Source organism: Carassius gibelio, chromosome B22, assembly GCF_023724105.1.
Source record: "Carassius gibelio isolate Cgi1373 ecotype wild population from Czech Republic chromosome B22, carGib1.2-hapl.c, whole genome shotgun sequence".
In the NCBI taxonomy this organism is placed as follows: domain Eukaryota; kingdom Metazoa; phylum Chordata; class Actinopteri; order Cypriniformes; family Cyprinidae; genus Carassius; species Carassius gibelio.
In genome coordinates, this window is record NC_068417.1 from 6,199,778 (window position 1) to 6,221,340 (window position 21,563).

At 37.2% G+C, this 21,563-nt stretch overlaps 1 protein-coding gene across 1 annotated transcript in view; it reads left to right on the top strand.

The window, feature by feature from the left end:
* Positions 1-21,563, top strand: part of LOC127987694 (uncharacterized) — a 2,462,016-nt gene that overhangs the window by 1,739,447 nt on the left and 701,006 nt on the right. Inside the window, exon 132 of the mRNA XM_052590053.1 lies at positions 1,545-1,721. Within this exon, the coding sequence (XP_052446013.1) occupies positions 1,545-1,721 (177 nt within the window). The remainder of the gene's footprint in view (positions 1-1,544; positions 1,722-21,563) is intronic.

The window sequence follows — 21,563 nt, forward strand, 5'->3', positions numbered from 1 at the left end:
GCGGACTCACCATGAACGCCAGAGAGAAATGCACATTTCATATGGATTACATAATCAAGAGAGAAGCCTATTTATTTTGGTTTGAATATTTTCACTTAAAAGTAGTAAGTGCTGGTCAGTACTTAAAAACACATTTCATTTCAGTAGTCATATTTCTCAAATCTGTGAGGCACAAGCTGAGTTTCTGCGCCCTCAAGTTCACATCAATGCAAGTGATCGTTCCAGCACCTCATTACATTGTCTGCTATATATTTGCTTCTTGTTTATTAAATCGGGCAACTGATTGATAAAAAAATTATCAAAATTAAGAGCTTTCTATAAAACAAAACTTAATGAAGTAGTCAAAATCATGTTTTACCAAAAACAGCGTCTTCACCTTTTCTCTTGCCGCCTCCATCTCTACCTGCAGACTGAGCTCTGCATCATCTTCACCAGGTATTCAGCCAATAAAGTGTAGGCTTATGGATTTCAAAATTGTGTCTAGTACTATTTAACTTACAAAGGTTTATTTGGCATATTTATATCAAATGACCCGACCGATCGCGACCCGAATATCATTAAAAATATTTTCGGATGACTCGTAACCGCAGACACCCGCTCATTTTGGATCAACCTGTGCATCACAGTGTATTATAGTGTATAGTGTTTGTATAGTGTTGTGTGATCTAAACATTTGAAAGTTGTAATGAGTGTTTCTTGTTGCTCATACAGCAGGTCAAATACACAACCCAATATTAATGAGACACATCAGAATAGTTCTGTGCTGCTGTATCAGAACATATTCATAGTGTTTATTGATGCTTCATATCATCTCTCTGTCATCAAACACCAGATTAATGAATGTGTAACACAACTGAACAGAACCGGTCCAGACTGGGCTTTATTCTGTGAAGGCATTGCTTCTTCAGTCTGACCGGTTTCAGAGAAATATTACTGTACTTCACATCTACACACACAGACAAACCTACAGTTTTATTTAGATGTGCAAAGTTGAATCTGTGTAGAAAAGCTGATCAAGTCACTGGACAGAGCAGAGCGAATGCATTTACGTTGTAGTGATGTTCAGACCAGAATCAGTTTAATCACAAATACACAGCAGTCAGGACTTTTATTTTAGACAATATGATCAGTTTTAGACAAAAGATGAGATAAGAATCATAAAAATAAAAAAATAAAAATAATAGGAAAAATGTTAACACCTTTCACAAAAGGTTGTTGGGAATTAAAACTTTGTTCCATTTCTATCAAGAATCAGGGCAAATTATACATAAATCATGAGAAGTGTCAATTATTTGATTAAATGAACAACATATTTGTTTTTCTGTTTTGAAGACCAAATTGTGGAAAATTATCTAAAGGTGTTCAGACACTCTTCCTCTGTGTTTAGTTTTATCAAGACTTTGTGACTTTATTAAATAGTTTTCTTCTATCTTTTCTCTTTCTCTCAATGAAGATTAAGATGGTGTGGTTTGACAGATGAAGGTTGTTCTGCTGTGACTTCATGAACGTGTCTGATTCATTGTGTTTTCTCTTTCTGTCTTCAGTCACTGTTATTGCAGTATTACAGAGAAACAGTGTCTCATCCTGACTTCAGCTCTGAAATCAAACCCATCACACCTGAGAGAACTGAACCTGAGCTGGAATAAACTACTAGGAGACTCTGGAGTGAAACACCTCAGTGATCTACTGATGAACACACAATTCAAGCTGGAGAAACTACAGTTAGTATCATTATACTCTACAGCAGTTAAAGTCAGATTGATTTATCAGTATACATAATTTATTTCAGAAAATGAATGTACGCTTGTGATCTTTAATGAAAATAACTATCACTTTCCCTCATAAAAACATCTCTTCTCTTGTCTGATGATGTGAAGGAGGGAAAACCTGTCAGTCACATGAGATCACAGCAATACATTTACATTTATTCATTTAGCAGACGCTTTTATCCAAAGAGACTTACAGATGAAGACAGTGGAAGCAATCAAAAACAACAAAAAAAGCAATGAAATATAAGTGCTATAACAAGTCTCAGTTAGGTTAACACAGTACACCTAGCATGGGCTTTTAAATAATATAATAAATAAAAAGAAAACAGAATAAAAAGAGTGGAAGCTAGTGTTAGAGGTCTTTACACACACACACACACACACACACACACACACACACACACACACACATACAATTGCATAATAAATGAAAAGAAAATAGAATACAAAAAGATTAGAAAGGTAGATGTTTTTTAAGAATAGAATTAGAATATTGAGTGTTAAAGTTAGAGGATCAAATAAAGATGGAAGAGATGTGTTTTAAGCCAATTCTTGAAGATGGCTAAGGACTCAGCTGCTCGGATTGAGTTGTGCAGGTCATTCCACCAAGAGGGAACATTTAATTTAAAAGTCCGTAAAAGTGACTTTGTGCTTCTTTGGGATGGCACAATCAAGCGACGTTCACTTGCAGAACGCAAGCTTCTAGAGGGCACATAAGTCTGAAGTAACAAATTTAGGTAAATGGGTGCAGAGCCAGTGGCAGTTTTGTAGGCAAACATCAATGTCTTGAATTTTATGCGAGCAGCTATTGGAAGCCAGTGCAAATTGATAAACAGAGGTGTGACATGTATTCTTTTTGGCTCATTAAAAATTAATATTGCTGCTGCGTTCTGGATTAATTGTAAAGGTTTGATAGAATTGGCTGGAAGACCTGCAGAGAGAGCATTGCAATAGTCCAGCCTGGACAGAACAAGAGCTTGAACAAGGAGTTGTGCAGCATGTTCCCAAAGAAAGGGCTTGATCTTCTTGATGTTGAATAAAGCAAATCTGCAGGATCGGACAGTTTTAGCAATGTGGTCTGAGAAAGTCAGCTAATCATCAATCATAACTCCAAGGTTTCTGGCTGTTTTTGAAGGAGTTATGGTTGATGTGCCTAACTTGATGGTGAAATTGTGATGAAACGCTGGGATATTGTTTGCAATAACAAAAAATTATCAGCTGTTCATCAAAAACTCATGAATTCCTGACCTGCAGTTTTTTTTTTTAAAGTGGTTTCACTCAGACATGCATCACGATAAGAACAAAATATGATCACAAAATGTTGTACTTGTCGACTGTACACATTCATTGTGTTTTCTCTTTCTATCTTCAGTATGTGTGGATGCAGTATTACAGAGAAACAGTGTCTCATCCTGACTTCAGCTCTGAAATCAAACCCATCACACCTGATAGAACTGAACCTGAGCTGGAATCAAATAAAAAACACAGGAGTGAATCACTTATGTGATGTACTGAAGGATTCACGCTGTAAACTGGAGAGATTGAGGTCAGTAACATTCACATACAAGAATAAAAATGATGAAATCACTTTAACTCTTATGTGCTGTTCAAGATCTTTTGAGACCCCAAATGAATGAAAGGAAACCCTTTGACAATGCAGAATGATTGCACTCGCATACCCCAAAAAAACAATCAATTGGAGACTATAAATATTTTGATTTTTGTTGTTATATCATTTGTCAAAATGTCTGAAGAGGTGACAACCAGCACTTTTAATTTATTTTTATGAATATAAAAAGTTTCATAGATCCTTAAACTACACAAATTTGGAGTAAAAACATTAAACGAACAGCACATAAGAGTTCAACAAAACACTTTATACTCAATATCTCATGATGAATGTGTTCACATTATATTTGTGAAAGATTCTTCATCTTAATGATTTGTTTGTAAGATGATCTCTCTTCCTCTGTTTGTCTCTTTCTAGTCTTTATGGCTGTGAAATTACAGATGTTTCTTCTTTAACTCAGTCTTTGACAAACACAAAAGCTCTGCAGTTTCTAAAAGAGCTTGATCTGAGATTCAATAAGATTGGAGACTCAAAGCAGAAGCTCATTGATGTGCTACGAGACTCAAACTGTGAACTAATGTGAGTAAACTTCACTTTGTGATATTAAAGAGATTCATTTACCTCTGATATGATATATATATTTTCAAATATTAGTGAAAAGAGTTGATCAAATGATCATCAAGCTTTATTTCAAAGGGATGTGTCGGAATGAAATGTAAAGTTGATAAAAATGTTGAACACAAAGGAGGAAAGAGAAGAAAAGCAGACTGTCACAGCTTTCTACAGCAACAGCTGCTTTATTAATGAGATCAGTAATAGTGAATCATCAGAGTTTGAAATAGATTTGTTCAGATTGTAGGAAAAGGCTGGTAAAATCAGAGCAGATTCAGCTTCAGCTCACAGTTGTCCAGCATCACATGATCAATGTCTCTGTCTCTTGTGTGTTTTTACTTTGACAAGCAACACGTCACATTACTTTACACTTACTTTCTGTAAGAGATAATGTACCTCCAGCCGCTTTTTATCACAGAATAAACCCGACAGGGTGATCAGGACTTGTGTCCTCCTGAAGAGACTTATTCTGTGATAACATCCAGCTGCATCTGCATTATCACACTTATTATATGCTTTCTTGACACACAAGTGAAGAATTAGACACAAACAATTTGAACAATTTTGAACAATTTGAACAATGTCTCCTCAAGTCTACTATTAACAGGAATCTCCTGCGGTTTGGTTTGAGGGTAAATCCAGTCAGTAACTGAGGCACAAGCTAATAGCAGTTGTGTTTGAATGAAACGAGTGAGAGCGCGGTGCTGTGATACGAGAGAAGTCAAAGAAACGCCCGACTCAAATACCGTATGACTGTGTGTTATTCTGCTGCTAATGACACACACCTAATGAATAACACACCTCTGAATGTCACGACTGACCAATCAGAATCCAGTATTCCAGCGAGCTGTGCAATCATTTCACTTATTTACTGAGACCAATACAAACATGTTTAAACTAGAGACAAACAGCTTTAACTAGTGACACATTTAACTGAAAGATTTGTGTTTTAAGACAAAATCACATTTGTGTTTGTTCCTTGTCATTTATTATATTTGGTGTACACTCGTTAGTGTGCGTTTCTCTTTATATTGACTCAATAGAGACACAAACAGAATGGAATTCGTTTCTAAATGTATTATATTTAAAACACAAATATTGTTTTATAAATATGTATTCAAAATCAGGTATAGTCAGTTATTTAAAATTACAAAATGTTATTTAAAAATAATAATGTGACTAAAATATAGTAATTAATTTGTACTTTGTTCCACTGAACTCTGATTATCTTTTCTGCTGTTCCACCTTACAGATTGAGTTCATTCCTCGAAACGATGAATGCTGTATCTCATAAAGTGAAGTGTTCTTGAGAGGAGCAGTAAACATCAGCTGAAGATCCACAGAAGAGCTTCACTACTGTGTCTATGAGGAGAAATAAATGTGTGATAAATGTGTAAATGTGATCCATACAGGTGTAGATACTCAGACTTTACAATCAAATAATGCAGCATGTGTGTTAGAAACATGATATTGAATGATTCATGTAGCTTTAGTATTCAAGCAGATGATCATTGTGTTTAATGTAAAGCTGGAACAGAGGAGGAAGAAGCTCAGATGAGTCTGTCTGGCTCTTCAGTGTAATAATATTTCTATTAAACTCATTCATAATGATTCAAATGTTTCAATGTGATTGTCAAGTGCAGCACTTAAATGTGTCACAAGATATAAAGCATATCTACAATGTGTGAAACTTATCTCATGTTTTCTACACATTGTTATTCTATTTGACTTTATATTTAGTTGTGTATCTGTTGTTAATGTACATATATCCAGTATATAGTCTTTGTTCTGTGGATGGAGTCTCTCCTTCATCAAATCAACTAAACATTTTCACAAGTTAACAGCATTTGTGTCTTTCACTCTCCTCTAAATACTCAAACACATTTAGTCTTTTTAACACTTTTATATTTTCATGTAAATAAAATGCCACATAGAGTTAAAAACAAGTGAAAAGTTGACTTGTCTGTTTTAAGGATTATTAAACTGTTTTAAATATAGGCTAACTTGTAGACATGAAACATAAAGCATAAATAGCTAATGCATAATAACAGAAATGTTCCCATTATATGTACAGCAGGTATTTCTTTATTTATTTTATTTGTATTTTTCTCAGTTAATATATTTCTAAAAGTGCTGTACTTTCTTAATTGCGCCGCATGATAGTTGTTGGTCAGAGATGTTTTGGAGCAGAAGATCTGCAGGATTCTGGAGGTTCATCATGTGGAAAGTTGATAGTTAGGTAAAGTGCTTCTGTCGTTCTCTAACATTCAGATCTGTAAAGTAAGGTGGAAAGGACACAGCTCTGATACGGAGTCATTCTAGTGTTGGACCTCCACATATTGTTCAGTGTTATAAAGCTGTTTCTGCTCTTGCTAATGCGTCTCTTGATGTCATTGTCTGTCCTCCATCATGTCTAATGATGAAGCCCAGGTCTACAAACTCCTCATTTCTACAGAGGTCTGCTCCTTTACTTTAATTGCTGAGGGGCTTGAGGTGTTCAGTGTTATCATCTCTGTTTTCTGCTTGTTGATCTTGGAGTCTAGTTGTCTGAGTCCAGATGTTTTCTCTGGTGAAGGTGTAAGAACAACAGCTAATCATCAGTGAAGTCAAGATCTTCTCTGGATAATGCTCGACTTAAACAGACAAACACTTCATGAGTCAACTGTCAGCTTTCCTCACAACGGAGAGCTCAGACTCAGATGTTGATAAAATAATCTTATAATATTCATACACCAGACAGTTGAGTATCTAGAGTACAGTATGCACAGTGTGTAGTGTGTCATTTAGGATTTCGTTTGGATATAAATTAAATCCAAGCAATGGCCATTTAGTTTTATTAATGAATCTAAATGAAACCGTCAAATGGTCAGCAAATGAACTTAATGAACTTTGATGCTTGAGCAGCAAATCAGAATATTAGTATGATTTTTCTTTTCAGATAGCGAGCAAGACAAACAACTATGACTGGGACTGTCATACACACACTTTAAAAACATCGAAATGTTTAAGTCAAAGTAACTTAATATTTTTTAGTTCAATAAAACATATATTTTTAAGTGTCTGTTACCATACACTGTAAACCCTATTATAATAAAATGATGTGAATGTTTAGAGTTTAGTTGTCGTGTTTCTGCTTGTTGTTGTGTGGAGAACGCTTCCACAAAAAGGAGTTTTCCCCACCAGGTCCTTGGTGGGGGCTTGTAGTCCGTAATGGTCTGTATCCCCTGCCACAGGTTCCTAGTGTCTCTGCTGTCACTGAATTGATGAGCTATCCTCCTGGAGTGCTGTCTCTTAGCCTCTCTGATGCCACGGGACAGGTTGGCCCTGGCTGTTCTCAGGCCCACCTCATCTCCAGCTCTGAAGGCAGCATTCCGTGTCTTCAGGAGTCTGTAGACCTTCCCCGTCATCCATGGCTTCTGGTTGGCCCGGACAGTGATAGTTTTTGTGACCATTACATCATCAATACACTTATTGATGTAGGCAGTGACAGTCTCTGAGTACTCCTGGAGGTCAGTGGTGTTATTGCATGTGGCAGCCTCCTTAAACATGTCCCAGTCAGTTGTGTTGAAGCAGTCCTGAAGAACCTCTGATGATCCTTCTGGCCACACTTTAATCTGTTTTTGAACTGGTTTGGCGACTTTAATGAGTGGTCTGTATGCAGACATTAGCATAACAGTGATGTGGTCTGAAGCTCCGAGATGGGGGAGGGGGAGGGCTTTGAAAGCTCCACTCTGTGTGGTGTAAACAAAGTCCAAAATGTTATTACCTCGTGATGGAAAGTTAATGTGTTGTTTTATTTTTGGAAACACACTCTCTAGGTCAGCATGGTTGAAATCCCCAGCTATGATGAGAAAAGCATCAGGGTGTGCTGTCTGCTGCTCACTGATGTGCTGGTACAGTTCATTTAGTGTGTCGTTCCTGTTGCTGATGATGTCGAACAGGGGAATGTACACCGAAATGAGCAGTATAGCAGTATATTCCCTCGGCAGATAGAACGGCAAGTATCGCGGCACCACGCGTCATTGATGTAAACACAAAGGCAGCCGCCGCGACGAGAGCTCTGTCCGCTTGATAGCACATCAGCTGGTCGAGCTGAATAGCGCCGTCTGGAGGGGATAGATGGCTTGTGTGGGTTAGCCGTTAGCCTAGCCCGGATACCTCCGGGCTTCCCCCTCTTCTGCTCCCTCTCACACCGCTTGTGGCGCCTCCGCTGTGGGCGAGATGCAGTAGCGAGGGTCGGTGATGGTGAAGGCCCCCGTAGCAGACCTAGATCCCGTAGCCGTTCTGCGTGCTCAGAGTTTAACAAAAAAAATGCAGTTCTGCCGACATCGAGCAGAAACTCGCGACTGTATGCGCGCTTACAGACAGGTAGACGCGATGACGACGTACAAAAACTCTGTGACTCACAAGACATAAAACACGAAAACACCGTTCTGTCGGGACAGAGAGAAGCCGCTGCATGTGGACGCGCCGCCATCTTGTTTAGAATGTGTGTGTGTGTGTGAAACTGATACTGATAATAAAACTACTACTTTTTTCAACTGTTATATTTATCTAGCAGTAATGATACATAATCACCTGATAAATGGCTGTTTACAGTCCTGCAATACTAACATTTTAATTTTTCAGTTTGTTTGTGCACCCACAAAAGTGTTTTTTAGCACCAGCCGTCACTGATTCACACGTTATAGAAACGAAAATGATGGTGTATAAAAAGTATTTTTATAATAATTTATAATATTCAGGAGAAAGTCTGTGAAATGAGGTTTTGTTCTGTCTTAGAATAGGACACGCTGGACTGAATCAGACACTGTTCAAAACAGAGAGGAGTCAGTGTTACGTGTGTTGTTGGAGTGGAGGAAATATGAGGAGGAAAGAAGGGAAATGATTCAAATGATAAAGACAGACATTGTAAACATTAATGATCAGAAGCTTTAAGAAGGAAGTACTTGTGTTCAAACATCTCATGATTTACCTAAAAAATACAGGATTGATGGAAAGAATATGATTAATTTCTAAATGTCCATGTTTATCATACACTGCTCCACAGTCTAGTCTCGTAAGTGGTATTAATGCACCTTTAACATTAGTTGTCAGCCACCAATCAAATAAAAAAAGAAGAAGCTTTTCTACAAGCAAAATCCTGACCCATACTTTATTCCAGTTGGTGGCGGTAATGCAACAGTTTGGCTGCAACCCGCAAATAAACACCGAATAAGAAGAAGTAGAGCTGAGGCTATGACGTCAGCTGTTTTCTAAGGTGAGTAGTTCACTATTTCCACGAAGTTGTAAAATCCTCTTTACACCTTTTGTTTTGAGCAAACTCTTTACATAGAAAATGGTAAGATGTGGGGATGTTATGAATGCGGTAAATAACATTAGAAATGTGTTCAGATTGATAAGGACAAATCACAATGTTTGATAAAGAAGTGTTTCTATCAGCAAACAGTCAGAATAAAGTGAGCTGATCTGCTGCTGATCCTGAATGTCTTGTTTAATGAGTGTTTATAGTCTGAGACTCATCAATATTATCAGCTGATCAAAATCCTCTTTATTTCATGATAATAGATCCTGTTTTCACCTCATTCATTATACTGATGACTTCAGATCTGTTCATTGACACATTAAGATCATTTTATTGCTGTCAAGATCAGAAAACAACACGGTTATCAGTTATTGTGACATTACAAGATGAAACTATCACAACAGCATTTATTCATTAGTCTGTGATAAACCATGTTTCATATAAAACAAAACTAAAACACATTCAGTTCAACTCAATTCAGTGGTGGTTTATTTGTACCTTGCAAATTTGAAAAAATGATATTTCTAAGTGTGTTTATTCTTCCACTTTTTAAATTCTTATATTGCTTATATTTGGCATCTTTTTTTTCTTATATATTTGTGTCTGTATATTAATGAAAGAGAAGATTAATAATAATAAAAAAGACTTTTTTTTATTAGCTTACAAGTACGAGCATCAAATCATCATGAAGAAGATAAATCTGCAGAGACAGAGTTTACTGAAGAACAGAGAGAACATGAGAGATCTAGAACCCTGCAGAACCAAACACACTGAAGAACTAACAGGTTGTGTTTATTCTTCATCCTTCAGTGATGAGGCTCAAAAATGTTTGTGTGTGTATATGTGGATTTCATCAGTGGCGGGTCACATGTTCACTCCTACTATGATGTTTCTGATTTTATTACATTCAGTGTAAACAGTGATTTATAACGGATCAGTAACAACAAGATCACAGTTGAAGTTCACGCAGTCTGTCTGAGAGAGAATCTCCTGGAGAAATCAAAACAAATGAACACAACTGCACACAGAAGAAACATAACCCATACAGCCCAGTTAAGCAACATTACACGACCAAATGTAACATTTTAAAGCGTTGAAATGAGTAGTTCATATACATGTTAGTTCAATATTTTATATATTGTCAAAGTTGACTGTTTTTGCTCCATTTGGTTAATGAAAACGCTTCCAAACGCTTCTCTGAGTAACACACAGCAGTGTTTCGTTACTGAAGGATTCGTGTTTGTGAATTTTGAATCATTTGAGTCAATGATTCAGTGCTTCATTTATAAAGACATGCCCTGTGTCTCAATGTTCATACTATCATCCTAAATAGTGTGTGAGATTAGAAGAAGTGTATATAAATATAATGTAGGAACCAGTTAAATGTCCTTGTTAGTTTTTATCATATTTAGTCAACCTTATCCTGTTTAGTTTTAGTCGACTGAAAGTCTCAACATTTTAGTCTAGTTTTAGTCAATGAAAACTTGACATTTTAGCAGTAAGATTATTATTAATTAACCGCACAGCAGTATTAAGTTTGGCAGCCATTTTTTAATTCAGTCTTAGTTTTACTCAAATTTACATTTTAGTAATCATATTTAGTCAACCCTGTCCTGTTTTTGTTTAGTCAAGTTTAAGAAAACGAAATGTAAGAGCATTTTAGTCAGGTTGTATAATGGCTAAACCCATCAGAATTATTTTTGCTCTAAATTATAATCGTAATGTTTGTTGTTATTTGAGAAATGTACTTTTGTGTTTCAGGTATTGCTCTTTCACCAGTAAACACAAAGCAACAGAATGTGGACTCATACACAAGGTTTATTTAATCTCATGTAATGTGCTGATTTATTAGGCTTTTTATTATATAAAATAACACCAAAGACTTATGCACTCAGTCTGTCTATAATATGAAAACTGCTGAAACAAAGAAAAATATGATAACATTGAAATTCCTAATAGTTATTCCACTATTTCCAAATTGCAGCATTGCATTGTCAGTGACAACATTTGAAGATTGATTTATAAAAATCATTTCAGGTTTAAGAAGTGTTTCAACATTGCATCAACTACTGATGAACACATTGATTTTATTTGAATCATCACTCTGTAGTTTATTTAATCATGTATTATTGTGTATTTGGAAGACGTTTGTCTTTCAAACACATTAAAACACACAAAATTACAAACTTTTGTCATCTGATCCTCTTTCACCAAATATATTTACTTGAAGTACCCCTGAGATTTAAAATATATATATTTTAATAATTATCACATTTGCATGTTCATGATTTTTTGATGTTGGTTATGTCCACATGACATGCAGGTAAACAAATGGAATGTTAAACTTTTTTAGTAAGATTTTATTTTGATTGGTTTTAAAATCATTTATTTTAATGTATCATTTTTTATGATTTAATTAATTAGCTTTTTATTAAAGTCACAAACCCTAGTTTGGGAAACCTTGATGTAATTTTTAATGCATTCCATGTTAATAACAACAAATGGAATATATATATATATATATTTATAAGTCATGGGCTGGTATGAGATTTTGATGGTATGATAACCTTAAGCAAACATAACATGGTTTCACAGTATTGTTGTTACAGCTCTGAAATGATTGCGAATCATGAGTCAGTTCGGGAGTTCGGAGCGAGTTCGCGGATCATTTGAGTCCGGGAGTTCAAAGCGGGATCGCGAATCATTTGAGTCAGTTTGGAGATCGCGAATCATTTGAATCAGTTCGGGTGTTCGTAGCGGGATCGCGAATCATTTGAGTTAGTTCGGGAGTTCGGAGCGAGTTCGCGAATCATTTGAATCAGTTTGGGGATCACGAATCATTTGAATCAGTTCGGGTGTTCGTAGCATAGACATATAAATAACTAGACGCCTCATTGGCCGTCAACGCCGCCGCCATGTTAGTGAGGGCAAGACTGCCTTAAAAATACATGGACGTAAACGGGGAGCTGCGGTTTTTTTCTGAATAAAAACACGATAACATTCACATTTATCAATCGATTTCAGGTTTGTGATCTACGTGCAGTTAAAAACTTTGCCTCCAGTTATTTAGTTAGGTTTGGAAAATTATTAATTTTCGTAAAGGAATTGTGAAAGCTCACATTTGTCTCACTTCTTGATTTCGTTGATTATTTTCGGTTTACAATTCTAATGTTAATTTAGTATAACTGTGACATATGCATGTAATTTAATTTGAATATACATTAAATTAAATATTGTTGTTTTATTGCTTTCTCTGTGTTCAATCCCAACGTTTTTATTTCTTTTTTTCTCTCTTTCTTGCCTCAGATCAGAACACAGCTCATTCCCTTTGAAATTCTGTGATAAAATCTAAGTAATACATCTTTAATCACCAATAATTTACTATTGTTGAGAAAATGTAATAAAACAAGTAAATACAAATCAAAAAGTGACACTATAGCCTACAGATGAACTCCACAACAAATAATAACACATGCAACTGATGAGGCTATGGATCAGTGAAAATGAAAATATGCACCGATACAGTGCACAGTAGAAAAGTGATATGTTATATTAAAAAGTACATGTAGTTCAACTTAAAGTAAAGTGAATAATATGAAAAGCGAGTACAACGCTACAATAACATATTCGATATAATAGATTTATAATAGTATAAAATTATTTGTATAATATGAATAATACCATAATAAATAACTGAACAACAATAGGTTAACAAAAGAAGAATATGTAATATCAAGGGTGGAATAATACAGAATAGACAAAAATTAAGAATAAATTAATAGTAAATTAAAGAGTAAAATAAAAAAAATAAATGTAATTTTAAAATACTATTTGTGTAATAATTATTAATCAAATTCAGACACAATACAAAAAAATTGTGGACATGAGTTCCAAATTATGTTTAATTAATGAACTCCTTAAGTATAATATATACATGTACACACACACACACACATATATATATATATATATGTTCTATAATGCACATTACACACACTCATGCAGAAAACACACACATTTTGAAACAGTGATTTATTTTTCCATGTATGTTAACACATATTAATGTCACACAAAATCTCAAAGTATAGTTATTTTTATCACAGACCAGAATATGAGATGCTCCCCTCAAAAACTTGATATTAATCAAAATTAATAATAATTATAACAACATCACAATGAGTTTATCATGATATTGCAGCTGGACTCACTATGAGTTCCTGTGTTTTTCATTTCTAGGCTATTAACATCATGTAGTTTTTGTGTAAATACACAAGCAGTACATTATCTGCATTAAACAGCCTGTGTAAAGCTTTTTAAATGCAGTCTATAGTATTAGAATATGAGCTGGTCATTGTGTCGATTCATTCAGGGCTGCTCTGGGTTTAGTACAAACACAACACTAGTCTAGGGAGGAATAGTCTTGTCTCTTGGAAATGCAGAGAACAGCTTTCCTCAGCTTTCCTTAAGGCTGTCCATGTCCTGTTTGCAAATGGCTAAAAGGGAAGAAAAAAGAATACATAGAATCAGTTCACAGTTTTGTGAAAAGCAATGAAATCCTTATAATCAAGTGATGATAAACTTAATCGGTAACACTTTTGAATAACGGTCCATTAGTTAATATTAGTTAACCACTTTAGTTAACATGATCTAAGCAAGGACATTCCTTCTACAGCATTTATTCATCTTAGTTGATGTTCATTTCAACATTTACTAATGCATTATTTAAAACAAAAGTTGTGCTTGTTAACATTAGTTAATGCACTCTGAATTAGCATGAACTAACGATGAAAAACTGTATTTTCCTTAACTAACATGAACAAAGATGAATAAATACAGTAATAAATGTATTGTTCATTGTTTGTTCATGTTAATTAATGAATTAACTAACATTAATTAAAGGACTAGTATTCTAAAGTGTAACCACTTAATCTTTGTAAATAAGTAACAGTAGTGAAATTAAAGAGAGAATCTTTAGCTCCATCATTAATCTAGACAGTCAAAGGGCTCACTCTGTATATTGTGCTCATAACATTACATTTAACAGAACATTTATTATATAAACGTCAATATAAGTTAAAACGTAATAAGAATTCATTTAAACTTTGAATTCTTAAAGTCTCAGCTTTCACCGCTAACTACGCTAGCGATATTATTAATCGTCTGACACTGGTGGTTAATTAAGCTGTCAACATAAAGTTAAAAATGACCAAAGAGTCTTACCTGTGAAAGATAACACCCCGAGATCTGTTTTTATTATTGTGTGACGGTTTGTAGGTGTCCAATCTGTCGATGAGTCAGGTATGTTTTCTTCTGTCCTGATGTGAGAGTTATGAGAGTTGCCCGCTCCAATATGGCGGCGACATTGACGTGCGGTCGAGCGGCCAATGAGGCGTCTAGCTATTTATATGTCTATGGTTCCTAGCGGGATCGCGAATCATTTGAGTCAGTTCGGGAGTTCGTAGCGGGATCGCGAATCATTTGAATCAGTTCGGGAGTTCGTAGCGGGATCGCGAATCATTTGAGTCAGTTCGGGAGTTCGGAGCGAGTTCGCGAATCATTTGAATCAGTTCGGGAGTTCGGAGCGGTTTCGTGAATCATTTGAATCAGTTCGGGAGTTCGGAGCGGGTTCGCGAATCATTTGAGTCAGTTTGGGAATCGCGAATCATAGCTGTATATGGATATCCACGCGTGTTTAGGTACGATATGTGAACTCCTAATTTTTGTTTTAAAAAATTTGTTATTTTTAAAAGAATAGGTTAAAAAAAAAAAAAAAAAAAACTTGACAAAATATATATTTTGTTTTTGAGCAACATACAGAATATTAGAAACAGAATTAGTTTTTTTTTCTTTGATTTGTTTCCTAAAAATCAAAAAAAATAAAGACTGACATCTTTATTTAACCTAAATCTGTTATTAGAGTTATTTAATTTGTTATATAATTAATATACATATAATTTATATGATTTCAGATCATTTAGTTATATAATAATAATCATACACATAATTTGATTTAATAATAACCCAATGTGAAGCAAAAACAGAATGTTCTGACAAGCTTTGTGAAATTATATATATATATATATTACTCTTTATATTTTTTATGTCAATATGGTAGAATATTATCCTATTTAAATCAAGTTAGGTCAAAAGTAATCTAAAGTAGTCTGATTAGATTATCTAAAATGTGTAATGTAATGGATTATGTTACTAACTATAATTTTTGTCATGTAATTTGGAATCAGTACTGGATTACAGTTTACATAGCTAGACTATTTTAGTTCCCCTCACTCCACAACAGATAATTTTAATTAACAGTATTTAGAAAAGAACAAGAATTAAAAATATAAGAAGCTATAGCAATACAGACGACAAGCCAAAACAAATTAATTTAAAACAAAACGAAACTGAAACCAACATTGGTACAGTGATAACACTTAATGGCACAGATTTTACTATATATTTAAACTGCGCAGTGTTTATGTATTTTATTATGGTAATGAAGAGACTGCATTGTCAAAGTAACTGTGGGATTATATTATATATATTATATATATTGTGTAGGATTATATACACATTATGAACAGAGCAATGTAGGATTATATACACATTATGAACAGAGCAATGTAGGATTATATACACATTATGAACAGAGCAATGTAGGATTATATACACATTATGAACAGCAGCAACGTGAGAGCTGTGGTAATAAATACAGTTGGATTGAGTGTGCAAACGTATTGTTAAACAATGTATTCTATGCAAAATAACAGTAGAGCAATGATATTTTTATAGAAGTAGTTTACTGTGCTTTGTACAGAAGTACTGTGAGGAGTGCAGTAAAAGAGCAGGTGCAGGTTAGATTGGTGTTGTGGAGTTCAGAAGTGTCACAGTCTCGGGGAAGAAGCTCTTCCTGAGTCTACTAGTGCGAGAGCGTAGTCTCCTGTAACTCCTGCCGGATGGAAGGAGGATGAAGAGTTCATAGTGAAGATGAGAGGCATCCTTGATCATGTTTCTTGCCCTGCCCAGACAGCGCTTCTGATAAATGTTCTCGATGGAAGTTAACTGGGTGTCAGTGATCCATTGAGCAGTTTAAGGCTCCGTAAGAAGTAAAGGTGCTGCTGTGTCTTTTTGACCAGGGTGGAGGTGTTTTAGTTTTCTCCACCCACTGGAGTGCTTTGTGGTCAGATGCAGAGCAACTGCTGTGTCATACTGAGATGCAGTTTCTAATTTGTCAGGTTTTTAATGATATCTGTTGACTCAAACAGTTTGAGTTGAGTGCAGGAGCTTCAGATTTTCTGTGTCAATGAGCAGATAATGGTTGTTCACTCAAAGGTCTTGAATTAATTAGTTTTAATAATTGTCTTTCCATTTACTGTTTTTTTCTTCACTTATTGCATTATCTATGTTCTTGATACTTGAAGGTTACACTGTTGTTACAAGTTACTCCTGTTGTATTAGCACTACAAGTGCACTACCTGTATAAATTAAATAATTGTTTTTCTATTTATTTTTTTACTTATTGTGTTACCTGTGGTCTTGATAGTTGTTTATCAAATTACATTTTATGTGTTACACTGCCCCTTTACTGGTTTTATATACCTTACTGTAAACTGAACACATTTACCTCAATGTGATGCACAAATAATGAGATACAGAATTGATCAATTTTGCCATTTATTGTTGTAACAGGTGGTATGTAATATGCATAACAATGATAATGCTTTTCATGCATAGACAACATTTAATGTAAGGCTGTGAAAACTGATTACTAGCATCCAAAATAAAAGTAGTTTATTTAAGGTACATTTCTGTATATGTATATAAATGCACATACATACACGTGTATATCACCCTCTTCACATGAACCCTGAGGTGATCTATCTGCCGTGTTTCCTCCACATCTTCTGCATCCAGCTGCGTCCTCTGGTGAATGCAGGTATTTTCACTTCTGCACACACGAGTCCAACACTGTCTCTGTTATTATCTGACATTAATAAAGTGTGCGGTGTAACAATGACTCCATTGCTAGTGGTAAAAACAACAACAAAAGTTAAACGTGTTTTGTTCATAATTTACCACGTATAACTTAATATTTCACTGGGAATCTGACTTGAGGGGTTTGTCAGTCTCTCAACAGTGACAAAAAGAGTACGAGTGTTATTTAAGTTACTGTTTATAAGGTTTGAGAAGAAATTCTGTCTAGCTGTGACTAGTTTCACATTAAAAGCATGAAGGCTGCCTTTATAGATGCTATCGTGAATTTCAAGTTTCGTCTTTCCTGCATGGTCTTTTCATCGTCTGAACTGCTGTTGATCTTCTCCAAACTGATTTCTGTCTGTTTGTTTTCTTACTGACTATTATTGGAGCAATATCATCAATAACATTTGAGTTGAAGGAATCAAGGAGAATATCAACAGAGTCTGCAGAAATGCTTGGTGTTAAAGATATAGCCTCCATAAATAGTTCACTTGTGTTCTCGTTAATGCATCTCCTTCTGACAGAGACAGATCTAGATTCAGTTGTAGCAGAGATCAGCATATCAAAGAAAATACAGAAGTGATCAGATAGTGCTATGACTTTAATAACAATGGATGAAATGTTTAGACCCCTACTGATGATTAAGTCTAGAGTGTGTCCACCTTTGTGTGTGTGCCCATCACATGCTGAATCAGGTCGTATAACACTGATAAATGCATGTAATTCACTAAATCTATCATGATCAAAAACATTTTTACTTCCACTCCATACAAAATGCCATATGAAAATATGAGAGAGCACACAGTTACAACAAGTGATCTGTTCTGGATCCATAAAGCAGTTGGATAATCTGTGAAATCAGTCTGAGAGGACAAACTATTTGATCAGACACGAAGAACAAACCGACTGAAGACAGTTACAGGAGAAACCAGAGTCAAAGACTCTCAGGATCTCAGGATCAAACACTGCTTTAAGACATTTTTAACATCTATATTTGGCTCAGCTTATTTCTGTTGAAAATGACAGCATTGATCTCCAGGAAGCTCAGAAGAGCTGATGATCTTGTGCATCAATGCTGAATAAATTGAGGGTTATTTAGCTGACAGGAGAGTTTCACTTCACTTTACTACAGAGCAGCCTCACATCAGCTCATCTGTCTCATCTCTCATTACTGATCCAGTTTGTCTCTTCATATCTGTGGACTGAAACCGCTCAAGATGTTTGACAGAGTTTGCTTCTGGTTGTGTTCGTGGCATATGGTTGGTGAGTTTGAAATGTGTATTTTTTTCTCTCAAATATGTGTGTGTGTTTTTCTAAATATCCTTTATATAAAAACAGTGAAGCTCAAACAGCAGCAGCTTTAGTTTCAGTCGTGACGTGATTCTCATCTGAAGAGTTTTCTGTGTATGAATTCAGCTCAAATCAACTTCAGTTCCTGTGTCGGCAAATGGGTTTTATTAAAAATCACCACAAAGATTTTTTTCGTTTTGTTGTTTGGATATTATTGGTCCAAGATTTCGGACAAACTCTGTTTGTGTTTGTTCTTCACGTGTGTTTCTGATTCAGATGAAGTGAAGTCAGTGTCTGTGATGGAGGGAGATTCAGTCAAAAGAGTTTTCTAACCTGCATTTGGGCCCAGACCCTGTTCTTTCTTCGGTGGTCTCTATCACCCGTGACAGAATTCAGCCAGCAACATGGGTCCAGCACGACCCTCCCGAGGCGACGGCGTCCGCTCACAAACCTGCCTGAGAAAACAAACATCTCATAAGCAGAAAGTTATCACATGCCTTGCGCGTGCACTTCCAGTCATGTGCACACACTCTCAAGTCTGCAAGTGTAGGTATTTGGACAGACCCTGACCTCCTTCTAATGTTACTGAATTCTGAGTCTTCTAAATAAACGTCCATAAAGCTATTTGCATAAAACACACCCAAACCATCTCCATTTAAGGGCTTTATGAACAAACTTGTGTTTCACGCCATCTTCTCATATCCAAGATGGCGGAGCGTCCGCTCGCAGCGGCTTCTCTCTGTCCCGACAGAACGGTGTTTTCGTGTTTTTTGTCTTGTGAGTCGCAGTGTTTTTGTACGTTGTCGTCGCGTCTACCTGTCTGTAAGCGCAAATACAGTCGCGAGTTTCTGCTCGATGTCGGCAGGACCGCATTTTTACAGTTAAACTCCGTGCACGCGGAACAGCTGCGGGATCTCGATCTGCTACGGAGGCCTTCACCATCACCGACCCCCACTACTGCATCTCGCCCGCAGCGGAGGCGCCACAAGCGGTGTGAGAGGAAGCAGAAGAGGGGGAAGCGTGGAGGTATCCGGGCTAGGCTAACGGCTAAACCACACAAGCCATCTATCCCCACCATCGTACTGGCTAACGTACGCTCGTTGGATAATAAACTGGACTACATCCGATTATTACGCTCAACTCAGAGGACTGTAAGAGACTGTTGTGTTTTTGTGTTCACGGAAACATGGCTCAGCAACAGCGTTCCAGATGGCGCTATTCAGCTCGACCAGCTGACGTGCTATCGAGCGGACAGAGCTCTCGTCGCGGGAGGAAAAACCCGCGGCGGCGGGCTTTGTGTTTACATCAATTACGCGTGGTGCCGCGATACTGTTGTGATCTGCAAACACTGCTCACTCCTGGTGGAGTTTATGATTATTAAGTGCCGGCCGTTCTATCTGCCGAGGGAATATACTGCTATACTGCTCATTTCAGTTTACATTCCCCCAAACAACAGCTGCAACAGGAACGACGCACTAAATGAACTGTACCAGCACATCAGTGAGCAGCAGACAGCACACCCCGATGCTTTTCTCATCATAGCTGGGGATTTCAACCATGCTGACCTTAAGAGTGTGTTTCCAAAAATACACCAGCACATCAACTTTCCAACACGAGGTAATAACATTTTGGACTTTGTTTACACCACACAGAGAGGAGCTTACAAAGCCCTCCCCCTCCCCCACCTCGGAGCTTCAGACCACATCACTGTTATGCTAATGCCTGCATACAGACCGCTCATTAAAGTCGCCAAACCAGTTTACAAACAGATTAAAGTGTGGCCAGAAGGATCATCAGATGTTCTTCAGGACTGCTTCAACACAACTGACTGGGACATGTTTAAGCAGGCTGCCACATACAATAACTCCACTAATCTCCAGGAGTACTCCGAGACTGTCACTGCCTACATCAATAAGTGTATTGATGATGTAACGGTCACAAAAACCATCACTGTCCGGGCCAACCAGAAGCCATGGATGACAGGGGAGGTCTACAGACTCCTGAAGACACGGGACGCTGCCTTCAGAGCTGGAGATGAGGTGGGCCTGAGAACAGCTAGGGCCAACCTGTCCCGTGGCATCAGAGCGGCTAAGAGACAGCACTCCAGGAGGATAGCTCATCAATTCAGCGACGGCAGAGACACTAGGAACCTGTGGCAGGGGATACAGACCATTACGGACTACAGGCCCCCACCACGGACCTGTGACAACAACATCTCTCTGCTGAACGAGCTGAACACCTTCTTCGCTCGCTTTGAGCAACAAAACAGCACCACTGCTCAGAAGACTCCACCTCCTCCCGGTGACCAGGTGATGACGCTGATCCCAGACAGTGTGAGGAGATCCTTCAGCAGGATCAATGCACGCAAAGCTCCGGGTCCTGACAACATCCCTGGGCGTGTACTGAAAGTCTGTGCAGCAGAACTCACTGACGTCTTCACAGACATCTTCAACATATCACTGAGTCAGGCTGTTGTTCCCACATGCTTTAAAACCACTACCATCATCCCAGTCCCAAAGAAGCCATCTCCATCCTGCTTCAATGACTACCGTCCTGTTGCACTTACCCCCATTCTCATGAAGTGCTTTGAACGGCTAGTCATGCACCACATCAAGTCTGCCCTCCCCCCCTCCCTGGACCCCTTCCAGTTTGCATATCGGTCCAACCGGTCGACCGATGATGCCATCTCCACTGCCGTCCATTCAGCACTCACCCATCTGGACAAAAAGGACTCATATGTCAGAATGTTGTTCATAGACTTCAGTTCAGCATTCAACAAGATCATCCCTCAACAGCTCATCTACAAACTGATTCAGCTGGGGCTCAACACTTCGCTGTGCAACTGGCTGTTGGACTTTCTGACTGGAAGACCTCAGGCAGTACGGGTCGGCAGTAACACATCCAGCACCATCACACTGAACACTGGGGCCCCCCAAGGATGTGTGCTGAGCCCCCTCCTCTTCACTCTGCTGACCCATGACTGCACACCGTCACACAGCTCCAACCTCTTCATTAAGTTTGCGGATGACACGACTGTGGT